The 15,053-nt window shown below is 35.1% G+C and overlaps 1 protein-coding gene across 1 annotated transcript in view; it reads right to left on the bottom strand.

The window, feature by feature from the left end:
* The window catches only part of VWA8 (von Willebrand factor A domain containing 8), a 179,792-nt gene that overhangs the window by 115,535 nt on the left and 49,204 nt on the right, over positions 1 to 15,053 (bottom strand). The window contains exons 11-14 of the mRNA XM_018071170.2: positions 14,592 to 14,726; positions 14,434 to 14,511; positions 8,189 to 8,349; positions 6,897 to 7,010 (exon numbers count right to left, since the gene is read on the bottom strand). Coding sequence (XP_017926659.1) covers positions 6,897 to 7,010; positions 8,189 to 8,349; positions 14,434 to 14,511; positions 14,592 to 14,726 — 488 coding nt within the window. The remainder of the gene's footprint in view (positions 1 to 6,896; positions 7,011 to 8,188; positions 8,350 to 14,433; positions 14,512 to 14,591; positions 14,727 to 15,053) is intronic.

Consider the following 15,053-nt stretch of genomic DNA (forward strand, 5'->3'; position numbering starts at 1 on the left):
CCTCATACTCGCCTAGGACCTACAACCATATCTTCAAGGATATCAGAGGGTAGATATCTATTTGCTTTAATGTCCATTTACCCACAAATTTGTCTAACACCCTTCTGAACTTCTTCATCCTATCTGCCTCCACAACTGCCTGTGACAACATATGACAACATTATTACTATTGTTTTTTAAATCTTTATGGAACTGACCCGCTAGCTTCAGCCAGTGTTCCTCAGTTCTCACTGCATGATTAGATGACTAATAGTCACCTAATGAAGATAACGGGAGCTTACAACGCAAACTTAAATATACAACTTTTAGATGTGTTAGGGCACTAAAAGACCACTGCCTTTGATTTTGGTATCTTTGTCTTCTTCACACCTTTTTTATTCTTTATTTATGTAATATTTTCACCTCCTCTGACTGGACATTCATGGGTACTCATCAATCGGCACAAGTGCATGATCTCTAGAAGCAGAAGAAATAATAGAATAACAAGTCAGATACAAAAGCCAGTCAAATTGTGTGAGGAGGGCCTGTTTTCAACAACTAATTTTACAGTACTTTTAGATGCTCATTTGGAAAAAGCAAGAGACATTTAATTAGGCAACATATTGCTGTTACCATGTCATTTTCTTTATAAATTACTGAAGACATAGATCAACAAATCTACTGCTGTTCGTCACAACAATAAACCTGTGATACAAGAGGGCAGTCACAGCAGTCTCTTGTATCAAAGCAAACTAAGGCAGTAGCATGAGTTATTCTCAGCTGAAAGTCATAAGCCTAGAAGCTACTCCCTGATTGATAAAAATAGAAATAGATGTCTGAAAACATCACATGAAAGAGGAACCAATGGGAATGTCACTGTCACTAAGCATAAAAAAAGGTCAGGGAACAGTAGCCAACCTTATTATAGAAGAAAACATTTCCTAGATAGGATAAATACATATACTTACAGACTTGCCTTTCTCTACATTACTAGGAAGAAAAACAACCCTTCTCCAGAAATCCATCAAATTCTAGCCCTTCTGCAGTACCATAAGAGAACACAAGAAGTAGTCAACTTTCCTGGTAAAGGAATCACATTTCTTTTGTATCACCTCCTTGTCACTGTCTAACTCAAGGGGCACCATGGGGACAGCCAAGAAAAGCATAGAAAGAAGTGGGAGGAGAGTAGATGCAAAGTCAGAGCAAGCTAATTTGGTGATATCAGTTAAGTTCACTGACTAATCTCTATACTTGGACATATCACAACATCACTGTTGTAGGCATCCAGTTTGTAAACATGAATAAAACTATTTGGCTACTTCAAAAGCCTATTGTTTGGACTGACGTTTGCAATGTTGAAAATGTCAAGCTAAGTGTATTATTAAAACAAATGCCACAAATTACTCAATCCTGCAGTTCTCTGAAAGTTTCCATCAGCACAACTGAAGAGCTTCAAAGTTATTCCATCACATTATAGATCAAGACTCTAAAGGAATATAATATGGAGAGCTCCTATGTGGAGCTGTACTTTATAGAAAAGAAATCTTTGACATGACAGGAAATCTTGTGTTTTTTGCAAATGAAGGCCAAGTAAGTGTATCTTGTTAAAAACCTGGCATCTTTCAATTAATGAGCCTCAAACACAGTGGGAAGATTTGGTGTTAATTGATTCAGGCAAAGAGTCTCTATCCTTCTCTCTATCAAATATTTATTGACAACACAGGCAGCAGAGCACTCTCCTAATAAAATGAGTGTCCTTCTTTTGACATTACTGTTTAATTCCAACCAAGGATTACCACCACTGCTCTTGAGAGGCAGATCAGAACACAGTGTGGGCAATTTTAGGGGAAGATTTTCTTGTTATTGACACATGGTTTCGAGCAATTGAAGTTTCTCAGAAAAAAAAAGAAATACAATGCAGAATGGCATTTCTAATGCCACTATGCAAAACCAAACTATTTTTGTTTGTCTCTTCCTGTAAAATGATTTAATAAATCGCATTTTCTATCAATTTTTATGAGTTGGGAATTGTTATAATACTAGGACCAAAATTACCTATTGTTACTTTCTTGCTGTATTTCTTAAATTTCACCGCAGTCTAAAATTAACAAATAACTTTATCTTAAAATTCACTAAACTGGGAAAAAACCAAACCCCTCAACAACAAATGAAGTAAAAGCTAAAAAATGTAAGCAATTAAAAATTCTATTGCTTGATAAAGTCACTCCCTGCCACACTTCATATTTGCCTCATCTACTGTGTGTTCCCTTTCAACCTAATTGCATGGAAAATAATTCACTGTCTGCAAGGCATTAAAACCATCATGAATTATGAGTGACTTCTTTTAGCTTTTCAACTATCCTATTACATATCTTCTTCTGAATTTTCCTATAATAGCTGCCTTTCTGCTCACCACAACAAGGACTTCACATCTGCGTGTGTGTGTGTGCGCATGTTCTGGGGGGTATATCCACACAAACAGGTTAAAATACTTCATCATGAGATAAACACTTCACTGCTTGTCTTGCAAAGGCTGTGTGCTATCTTTACAGTATCTGTCTTGGTGACGTAATGGATGATTATAGAAGAAATTCTATTGCAGAAATCTTGGATATGCACAGTACCTGAACACACTTTCTCTTAATCTCTGAACCTGGTTGGGGAAATGAATAAGGTATCAGCATCTATAATTTCCTTCTATGTAAAATATCTTGAAGGACCATCTGTCACTTTCTCAAGGGTTGCTTTTTTTTCTTCTCCTTAAACTCATAAACAAGAATTCTTAGTCTCCTCAAATGAATGAATGTTATCTTTCCATGTTTGCTAACTTCACAGCCAAACTAGCATAACAAAAAAATAGAGGAAAAATGACAGTGTGGCCAGTATTAGTTACCTTGTAGCTTACAGGCTTTCAGCAGGCCAAGGAGTATCCCAAAATCAAGGGCAAGGGCAACATATTGCTTGCACTTGTCAGTCCTGAGAGAGCTATTGCACTCACCAATCTCAAGCTCTTCTTAGAAAAATGGTAATTTTTATACAGATGTAGAAATGTAATGAAATAATAGTGAACATATAACTCGATGATGTTTTTAGACCAGAGTGAAATACCACCCCTTTAGTAAAAAAAAATAAAAAAAAATCAAGAAACTCTTGACCCTCTTCTCCTTTCTCTTCTACTACACAGATGAGTATTCTGACTATTGAAGCACTAAAAATTAAAGGCACTAAAACCGTGGGAAAATATTATTTTTTTAATATCAAGCATTTTTATACAGGAACACTAAAGCCTAGTCCAAAATGTGTCTTGCTCATCTGAAGAAGGAGTCTCCTAAAACATCTCCATTAGTATCAAAATTTTTTATCTTCTTAAAAATGGGGAAAAGCTTTAGGTGTGTCAAATCCTTTTACAAACAGAGACTAAAAAAAGTGTTTACAAAACTTTTGATCATTGGTTAGGAATGGTACACCTTCTCTCTAAAACAGATTTAGATGGAAATTCTGTTTTAAAATTCCATTCACAAAGTAGTCTACTATAAAGCATTATCCATTTTTCTTTTCCACTATGAGAGACATATTTGTATTTAGGTACCCTACAACAGCATCTGGCCATGTCACTAGTGAGTCTTAAATTAAGGGAACAGAGAGTAACAACGAGTTATTTTGCATTTATGAACAATCAGAAGTAGCACAGAAGAAAGACACTGGAAACTATATTACAAATAGTCACTACAATCAAGAACACTCAGGCACAGCAGAGCTGAGCTGAATGCACTTCCAGTGAATCATTGATGTGCCTTTCAGTATGTTTCTTCCTCTTCCTCTGTTTCTCCTTAAGAACTACATTAGCACATAATATCAGGTAGATAATATGTATCCTTTGTACCATATTGATTCCCAATATGCAAATGACAATCGAGGCTGAATGAGTGGGACTTGTAAAAAAAAAAAAGTCAGAATAATCCTCTGATTCAAACAAAACTCGAAACCACTTTACACAGGAACTCCCTAATTGGAAAATTACCAGTAGACTTAATATGTCACTCAAATATCGCAAATTCAGTCCAAACTGGGAATGACATCATAAATTCCACTGACCTGGCAACGAGCAATTGCACTGAAATTACTTTAGTCAAATCTAGTAAATCAGGGTAAGTAAAGCTGTCTTTTCATCTTACTCTAACATCAGAAATACAGCTAACACCACTAGCCACAGTCAGTGACATGCAGCAAGAGAGATGTTTCTCATCAATATAGAAAGCATCTCCCAGTTGCAATCTGGTAAGAATTTGCCCAGCCAATCTGCTAATAAATTCATGGTACAACACACTCTGTGTCACTTCTCCACAAGGCAATACGTTGCAGGCAAAGAAGGGATGGTTAGCACCACCATGAATAAAGTCTGTGATTAAATCAGCTGTCAGTACCTCAGATAGCATTTGATGAGAAGGTGCCTGGAGAGAAGAGTTAATTCTGCAGCATTCTGCAACACTGGGATGTACTGAAGCTTGCAGGGACAGGTAACTACTGCTGAAAAGGATGAGTAGCAAGGAAGAATACAGTTCTGGAATCAAAGATGTCACCTACTGACTCACATCCTGGAGCCAGTGAAAGGTAGTGATGTTTACAGAATATGGAAGGCACCAAAACCAGGATGAAGTCCTAGAACACTTTCAGTTTGTCAAGGGCTCACGAGAACAGAGCCCCTCTGTAGAGAGGAGTTGTCCAGTGATGTCAAAGAAGCCCATAGCCAAAACCAAGGAAGTAGTTACATGTTTGTATTACTTTAACCTGGTTTCTTTTGAGTAAGTCAGTAGAGAAAACAAGAGGAGATTGAATGTTTCACCTAGGAGAAGGATAGGATTCTCAGTAAAATGGACTTCAGATAATTCAGGATGAAGAATTCTCATCTATAGCCAAGATGGAGCTAAATGGTCACACCAAGCTTCCAGATGCAAGCACGCCTAAACAGTGGGGTATCTGTCTGTTTTTAAGACCAAGTACTAATCAGAAATTCATTCCTGCCTAATACAGCAGACACCTCTCACTTATGGATTAGAGCGAGAGCTCACTGTCAGTCAAATAGATAACTAAGAGTTTAGCAACTCACAAAACACTATGTTGCAAAATATTAAAGTGGTTAAGTAAAAGCAGTACATTGCAATCTGAAGGAGTGAGAGACAGCCTTTCAAGGAAAGCCCTCACCCCCCCCAAAAAAAGACTTAGGGAGCCTCCAAAATAGCCAAAACCAATGCACAAATGCACAATTATCACTGAACAGAACAGTGGAACCATTAGGTTACTCAATGAGACTGAAAGAAAGGAAAGTAGATTCAGAGGTGACACAGTAAGAATGGTCTGCAGAACAATGATTGAAGAAGATAGCCTGGACAGTTCTCATGATTTAACAGCTAATGAAGGTTAAAGGGAGTCCATTGCCAAAACAGCCACAGTTATAGCGGAGACGCAGAATCCAGATGTAAAGCTCTGTTCTTGTGAAAGACATTTGATCCAGTAAGAGGGGCAGTACTGAAGATGAATGTGTGATTCATTGTCTAGGTTTTTGGAATATATTGGCAATGAAATAAAGGGTCCTAGGCAGTAAGCAAAACAGCACAGCTACTGCCATTCTGCCTGAAAGCACCTTGGACAAGACCATGAACATGAAGCAGGGAGGAGCCTTACACAATAGATATATTTGGAAGTACAGAGTCCACTGCAAAGTTGGGATACCAACCTAGATGGGCCCTTGGAGCTTTTTTACCGCTCTTTCAAAGTCTATGCTTAAAGTCCCAATAAACAGAACACTTCCCTGATGTACAGTTCTTCACTCAAATAAAACAAATGCAGGAAACGACCATCTAGCTAAGTGTATTGTCTCAGCAGAGTGGATAGAATTTGCAACAAGTAGGCTTAGATTACACCATACCTACAAAAAAGTAGAAGGCTTAAAATGAAGTTTGGTTTTTGGTTGGTTTTGTAGTGCATTTTTTGGTCCTTTTTTTTTTTTAAACCCCACAGTATTTTGATCAAAAAGGGAACCAGAAATAAAAAAAACAACTAGTAAAAGAAAAGGGTGGACTATAAAGGAGGTCAAAGAAAAAAATCAGATTTAGTGAGAAAATTGAGAGAAACTGAGTAGTACATCATGAACTATAACCAATGAGGCCTCTTCATAGTGGGCACACACACAGCATGCAGCATTAATATGAGCATGGACATCTGACATAAAACTTCAACTGTTTTTTCAGATGGTAGATCCATTTCAGAATCACAATATGTTTAGCTCCTTATATATTACTGAATATTAGATTGCATTTGTTTTGACACACTCTCAACATAAACTAGAATTGGTCAGCAGTGTTTGACTATGTATCAAATATGGCCTCAGAGGACTAGAAAACATTTCTATCTGTGGAATGTTTCTGGTAGACAAGTGGAAATGAAGGAACAAAAAGAATAAGCATAATGGGTCCCAACCCATCCTTAGGATTTCCTGCCCCATACTAGTTGTAAATTAAATACCAGCTTTCTAGATAATGAGGCAAAAGAATGTAACAAGTAGTATTTCATTTCAACTTAGCTTTATTTTCCAAGGCTTTTAATAAAATGTTCCAAAAACTAAATATCATATAGCTTTATATCTATTTTTGGATGTACTTAAAATTTCTCTTCAATTTCTAACTGCTTCTCTTAAAGGATATTGAATGTTTTTCTTCTAGTTCAAGCACTCTAAACAGGATATAATTTTCCCATGTCACAAAAAGAAATAGAGCTCACAAGGAATCTGATGTTTAAAAGATGTTTCTCCTAGTGATTAGAAGGTATCTATTCAGTAGAAAAGCATTTTGCAGTTTTTTATTAAAAAAATGAAAAAAATGAAATGCTGTTTGCTTCCATAGTTGTAGTTGATACTTTACCTTTCGCGCAGTTTTTCATCAGAGAGCTGTAATTCTTCTTTTAAGTTTTGATATCTATCTTTCCTTAACAATCTGGTGCCGTCATACAGAGTCAGTTCTCTGTCATGTACTAGTCTGAAAATAAAGAATAAGCTCTAGCTAGCCACTGATTAATTTTTAAAATATCTATAACTCCACGTGTTTTTTTAAAAGCTATCTCAGTCAATATGGGCCACAGAAAAAGAAAAAGTTATAACAAATTCAGATGCATCCACACATGGAGGTAAAATAACATGTCTAAGTTTTAGCACATAGTCAGTTAACTTAGTTTAAACAGATATGGTAAGAATGCAAAAAATAAAACCCATCCTTCTTACCAGTGTAGTGTGCATAAATGGCATGAAACATCTGCTTTGTTATGCTTGTACCAAGTAATATACTTTTCTTTTGTTTCTTGAAGAGATATCTTTCAGTTGGATTTAATGATTAACATACATACAGACCTAGCTTTTATTTTTTCGTAGGCAGAAGTTGATTAGCTATAACGCATGCACATGTCAGAAGAAAAAATCATAATGGAAAAGCTAAACTGATGACAAAGCAAAAACACAGGCAAGTAGAATTCTCTCTTCTGCCCTTCTGCATATATATATAATAACAGAAAGCACAAAATGTTTTTGCTACAACCTGTTTTAAAGCTCAAGATGTCCTTTACGTTTACAAAAGGCAGTATATGATGCAGGCATATGAAACAGCAGAAAAAATTAACCTGACATTATAGATTATTATTAAAATAGTATTTGCTCTTACTGTTTCTGTTCTGCAAAGTTTAACTAATTTTTTATTGAATTATGGAATAATGTTTAGAAATAGTTCTTTGCAATCAATATAAAGTATACTTTTACATATAATTGTAATGATCACATATTATTTAGAAGTAGAATGCACTCAAAGTATTAAAATTTTTTTGACATCTTGCATGTTCAGATCACTGTGCAAATATTACTAATTTTTAGATTTCATAATTTTAGAGTAAAATCTATCTCATTCAAAAATTCAGACTTACATTCCATAGTTAAAACAGACTTAAATTTCCTGTATTACTGTAGACTTATAAAAAATGAAATAATTGCTTCTGCTTTTAATTATGTAAAAAAATGAGCTTTACATATTCTACGAAACTTTAACACTCAGCTTGATCTTTACAGTATTCTTGAAGTTATAAAGCCATAATCACCAGAAGAACTTCTCAGTATGTATGCACTCAACAAACATATCACATGCACCCAACTTAGCTGTGCTCACATCCTGACCTTTGAAGTACAGCTAGAGTGCCAGGGTTAATTCGATGAATGCCATCAAGAATAACAAGCTTCCCTTCCAGAGCTGCAGTAACAAGTGGCGAGGGTCTCCAAGCAGTGTCTCCATTAGGAAGAGTATACCTTTGCTGTAGCAAGTCTCTAGCCGTCATATCCTGTAAGCATCAATTCATCAGAAGAATATATTTATGCTCATGCTCTATTTTTTTAATTTACAGGTACATGCTTTCTCCTTAAAAAACTGCTTTTTGTTCTTCCTTAAGGATATACCCATGGAAGATTAGCAGGAAATCTTCAATTACTTTTCCAAATAGGATTAGAAATACACACACAAATCTACACACAAAATGTTAAACAGTCTTTGGAATTTCTAGTTCTTGCCAATGTCACCTCTTTGAAACAAGAACAAAAGCCTTACTCCCCCAGCCTGCCCCTTTAACACAATACCAGCATATGACAACTTGTACACAGCTCTGTGTACAGAAGGGGGCAGTACTTTACACCTGGAACAAACAAGAATAATTTCGAGCAAAGATTTCATCATTAATCTTGAACACAGCACGATATTCCACCTCTCAGCAGGCAAATGCAGTGGAAGCATGACAGAAAAATAGACAAGGGTAAGAAAGAAGACATTAACACACATAATATCAAAAGTACATAGCATATCACAAAATAATGCTTAAGGGATAGAACAAAATCAAAGGTAAAATCTATTATATCCTCTAGCAAACATATTTTATATGTTCCATTAGAACAGGTAAGCACTAGAGTAACAAAGACATAATAGTAATTTTGTGACCTGGAAGATTAAATTCCTTCCTTGAGCTGTGCTGTGAACACAATTTAACCTAAAATCAGATGAGAATATATTTTTTATGTAGTTGTAGCTTTTGCATATGTACTTTTCACAACTACAAACCCTTTGAACTTTAAAGAATAAAAATAGAATATATTACGTCATATGCTGCCCTGAATCATTTCCTCTTTCTATATTTCCTTAAAAGCCCTAAAATAACAGGACAAAGTCTCGTTCCTTCGGTGCTTCCACATTTGTATAATTTAAAGTCTCACATTCAAATCCTCAAAACCACACCATATATTTATTGTTGCATTTCTGTCGTTTTACTGCTGTGTTTGCTCTTTTCTATTAATTAGACTAAAACTATAATATGAAACATTTTTATCAATCCTGTGTTTTCAGGACTTGCATAAGAACTGCATTCTGCAGCTAGTAAATGCTGTAACTGAATAATTAACTAACACACGTTTTATAATTCAGAGAACTATTTCATCTCTAGAGAAATGAAACAGCATAGAATATGAATTGACTGAGAGCCTAGTATGCTATATAGCATGTCCATCTCTAATTCCAACAACACTTGAGAACCATGCATTAATTTTCTGGAGATAAACTCAGAAGTGTATTTTGCTGCAAGATATTTTCTGAAATATAAAATGAATATTTATATTGTGATTTAAATGGTTGAATATTATTCAATTTAGGGACATATTAAAAGAAATATCGTTGCTAACACCTGCAGTTTTTGTAAAGGACTTATTTTATGGCTAAGTACTTGCCAGGTGACTTATTGTTTTTATTTATTCACTCTTACCCAATTTTTAATAAATTTTATTCAAATAATTTCATCCGTGATATTAAAAATAGTCTTATAATACTCTAATACTGAAAAATGCCTCCCTTTGGAGGGGAGAATAAGAATTAATTTTGCCTCTTATTTTGGACAAAGCAATGGCAACAATATATTGCCATATAAACAAAAAGCTTATTTTAATTTGTAACAGTCATTGTAACTTAAGCGGTTTACACTGCATTGTTTATTTTCTAAAATAGCTTGTATTCAGGGGGGAAAAAAGGACATTTAGGAGAGAAAAAAAGTAGGGTAACTTCTGTTCCATTCCCTTTTAGCAGCTATACCAATACAAGCCTCCAACCTAGGCATTCTTCATGGTTCACAGTACTAATCATGTTCTTGGCAATTATGAGGTGAAAAATCTAAGTTTCCTGCTTTTCACGTCAACTTGGACTCATCATTTGCTAGTCTTTCTCAAATACAAAATTGGAAGGATTTTGTAAAGAAAAATTATGAGGTCATACAAATAAAAAAAGTCCTAGAAACGAAAACATCTCAGTACACAAACACTAGTGATGTGCTTAAAAGACTGTTTTTGTTGCAGAAGAAAAGGAGCAAGTTGCTGGAAAACTGTTATAAGTCTGACTGTTACTTTTTTTTCCTCTGAAACTCTGGGAGGAGAAAATCTTATATTTTATGCTATTTAAACTAAAAGTTCCTTAGATACAGTCCACAAAGAACTAGCTGGCTGCTGCTCCTTATTTGCTGTTGCTTATCTGCATTAAGAGACAAATTAAAAACAAACCTTTCCTAATCAGGATGAGTTTCCTTTCTCAGCAATTTGCCTACACGGAATTGCATATAATGAGAAATCTGTATACTGATGTCAGATATCACAAATGAGACAGGAACTGTTCTCTGAGCCAGCTACTAGGATATGATGATCTAGGTTCTCAAAAGGTTTGGTTTAGGTAAATTTGATTCTCATCTCACAACATAAAAGCTTTTAGAGTTGGGTTTTCTTATGAAATCAATATATAGAGATAGGCCTTTTCACACTTTTCAAACCCTTAAACCAACTTCAGATGCAAAGAATGATGAAGTAAATATTAAAAGTAAAGATCATACATATATATAAAAAAATCCAAGAATTCATTTCTTCACAGAGCCTGAAGAAAAACAGTGCTATTGCTTCAGACCAAGGGTAAGTGCCCCACTACTCATTTTTGTGCCTGCAGAAATCACTGGAAAATAAAAATGAACCACAGGACAAATAAAAACCTCCTTAATTTTTGAAATGGATTTAGGACAATATGATGTCTCTCTGAAAAAAAAGAAACAAAAATATTCTCTTTTGAATCAAAGTAGAAAAAAATGCTAGATTTACAGCATTATCAAACTTTTCATAGTCTTCATTGCTGAATTAGTATATGAACTTAACACCTGTTGTCATTCAATTATCCTATTACTATGCTATGCAAAGCCCCTGATACGTTATTACATATTTTGAGAAAAACAAATGCATTTGGAAATTCTATTTATAGCTCAGATACATTCAATAATATTTTTATACACTGCTTCTTGTAAAAACTATTGAGTTTATGTAACATATTACATATTAGGAAACATCTACACATGTGGATCTCATGTTGACTTGGCTACACAGGAATTTATAGTGAACAAGCAGCTCACAGTCATTTGTTTGCTTCAGTGATATTGTCTGGTATCACCAAAAGCCTCTCTGTAAAACTCCTTTGCCCTTTGAACTTGATCAAACGCTGGTGAAACTGAAACAAAAGGTTACTTCCGTGGGAAATACTTCAAATCCTTTGCCTAGATTTCATTTTTGTAGGAATTACAGATCCCTTTGAAAGAAAGATGTTTACTAAACAAATAGTTCCACTGTCAGCTCTGCTCATATGCCTCCAAAAAGGAAGTCTTCTGCTCATATTCATCACAGCCATACTAATTAAAGGTAGGAAGTTGAAAAACAGTGGCCATGTTTTTAACCAAATAATTGTCTATTTTGCTGGTGAATACCCAATATTGTGTGCAACAAATCCAGGGTTAGGGTGTGCTTGTCCTTTAGCAGGTTTGTCAAGCTGCAAAAGCTATTTTCCTGGGATGATTTAAAAATATGTTTACAGTGACAAGTACAGAGAGAAGTACGCATACTGGCTGGACACACAGTTCTGGCTCAGAAACTATACATTTATCTTAGTAGACCACTGTACAAAAGATAATAGGTGCTGCTGGGAATCCAAGTATATTACTACAAATGTAACATTGCATTGATGAGGATATGTAGCTTTGGAACCCAAAACTGCTCACACCTGACCATGTAAAGTTAAAGCATTAGAAAAGGGCAGAAGTCATCTGGCTGACTCCAGCTACGCAGATAGAGTTTCAAAGTCTGTGCCCTTATCATCTGAAGCCATATAGGGGGAAGGAAAAGCAGTGGGATCCTGTCTGGGGAGGTTCTCAACAGTGCAAGGAAACATAAAATAGACTGCCTTTTTTCATCATCATCATCATCAGTATTTGTCTTTTCTATATTCTCTCACTTTTTTTCTATTTCAACCCTTCAGCCTCATCACCCATTTCTGTCAGTGCCTCTCCCCACACGCCATTATACTTCCAAATCAGACACCACTGCCATTTCTTCCTTTGGAGGTCTCCATGCTGTCTGGGAAAAATGTAAAGCAGAGAAGGACGGAAGAAAGAGACCAATATACTGCATTAAATCTGATGTTAATGTTTCCCTGCAGCATTGCCAATTATCACTCACAATTGTAAATCCTGTGATATTTGGTGTATTTTGACTCAAAAGGCCATACGAGACTCTTGACTTCATATTTTATCTGAATGTTTCCATTCCTCACGGTTGTGGAGAAAGCCTTACACTTGATCTCTCTCCGCGTGAAAAGCTAGCAAATTAATGAATTCTACTTTTAAATCTTGTAATTTTCAGTTTATGCCATGAGGTTAGAGTGTATTACAGTCTAAGACAGACAGTTCTTTCCAAACATGTACTGAGCGGTCACTGGCTATGACATGGCTTGGCTATGACAGAGCTTGGGTTTGCAAAAAAACTCAACACCTCCAGTGGTGTGAGAAAGTCTGAAGCACTGTTCAGATGAAATACAAGGGAAAAACCCTAAATGTACAGCAGCCCTGCTGTGCCTTGTTTATCATACTCCAAGACAACAGACAACTCCAAAATCTTCTTTCCCTTATTATTCTACATGTCTAATCCCCCGGAACCACTACTACTACTACTTCTATGTTAATCTTTTTTAATAAAAACTTTACAATTTACTCAGTAAAAACATTCACACTGCCCTTACTTTTTAAATTACTGTAAATGTCTTTTCACATGAAAAATGCAGCTAAATTTTAAGGCAACTATGTCAACTGCCTGTGCATGTCTCAAACTATGTTAGCACACACTTCACCCCAAATTTATCTTGAAAGCCACGCTTGTACTAAGACACAACATAAATAAATTAGCATCAATTAGGTTAAGGATGGAAGACTACTGTCTGTTTGCTATAGTATCTATGAATAATGAAGTTAATATTCATTGAATACAATATGTATATATTACATTTAAACACCAGTCCTTGTTTTTCATTTCTAGGATGCAATATTTTTACACATGGAACTTCAACTTCTAATCTCTACTGCAACGCAGTCCCACCACAATTGTAATCAGATTAAACATAAATATAAAAAAAGAAAAGGCACTGAATTTATAATATTGATTAAAATTCCACATCTTGCACATCAGAAAAAAAAAACATATAAGAGGATATTAGGATATCTTGACAGAGGAGACACATAAAAAAACCAAAGATAGATTAAGCCTATGTTACATGAAGAATAACTTTTAAAAAATTCCCCAGAAACATAAACCCCATGGTGCATTCTTAATACCAAAAAGAAATTATCTGCCATAACTATATAAAAATTGTGCTGATATTGCAGAATTTCATTATAAGATTAAATGGTATATGGACCAAGAACAAAAAAGGAACTGCAAAAGGTCTTCCAGAGGCATTCAACATGCATGAACTACAGTGGTCACTACTCTGACCCAAAGGCAGGAAACATACTTCAAAATGGAAAAAAAAAATCCAAAAAGGAGAAGACACAAAAGACAAAGTTTTCTTTACAACATTGAATGCCAAAGCACAGAATGAGTTGTCAGTTCTCTGTGGCGAGAAGAAAGACCATTGTGTTAGATGATTCACTATACATTTTACTTAGATTATCTCTTTTACATTCACAATGAACTCAATAAAATTGAAGGAAAGCAGTATCAGGATCAGTTTATATGTAATAACATTGTACTATCTATATTGCTGCACTGTACTCCCTCTATTTTGGCCTGCAGTAAGAAGAGACTTGAGCATTCTAACACAGAGTGTAAAAAATGCTCTATAATAATCAGAAGACTTTGCTATCATTGAAATCTTTGCTTCCTTTATTGTTTTAACCCATGTTTTAACCTACGTTTTATGAACATAGCTGCAGCTTTTAAAGTCACTGATTGAGAAGAACAGGATACACAAAGAATCAAGGTCTGTGTATTATACTTGAGATCATATTTAAAGCATGATCATCAGCAGATAGTTTCCTTACCTGGTAAAGCATGATAGGTTCTATGCTATATCCTAGTATATCAGCAAACTCCTTAGCAATAACAGTTTTGCCACAGCCCTAAAAAGTAAAAAAATAAGAATTAGATTATATTCTAAGGATCATGAGGAAAGGGGGAGAATTGAAATTTAAATTCTTACTTTTCCTCCAATTAAGCACATATCTTTAACCATATGGGATTGCATCATTTCTGCCAACAGTTGATTATGGCTGGAAGTCCTTATGAAAGTATCTGATCGAGGATGATTTTTTAACAGTCCAGTTCCAGCTGGAACCTATAAGAAAAAAAAGAATCATAATCCTAAATAAGCTACACCATGATAATGCTAGGCTTTGTGTAGACTAGGTGACACTTGTCCAAAACTACTGTAATATTTTGTTGATAATTGTCATCCATCAAACTTGGAATCGTCACTGTCACAAAATTTAATCATATAATTTCTGATAGACAAAGTCCTTCACATCTCCTTTGTCTACACTTCATGAAAAAGATTAACAAAATGTGAATCAATTCAATTGCACCTTTGGGGTCTGTGAAGAACTTTAGGCTTTTCGTGCTAGAGACAAAATAAAAAAACCCAATATTCACTGCTCATCAGAGA

This window comes from Manacus vitellinus, unplaced genomic scaffold, assembly GCF_001715985.3.
Source record: "Manacus vitellinus isolate BGI_N305 unplaced genomic scaffold, ASM171598v3 scaffold_2_pilon, whole genome shotgun sequence".
Classification (NCBI taxonomy): Eukaryota; Metazoa; Chordata; class Aves; order Passeriformes; family Pipridae; genus Manacus; species Manacus vitellinus.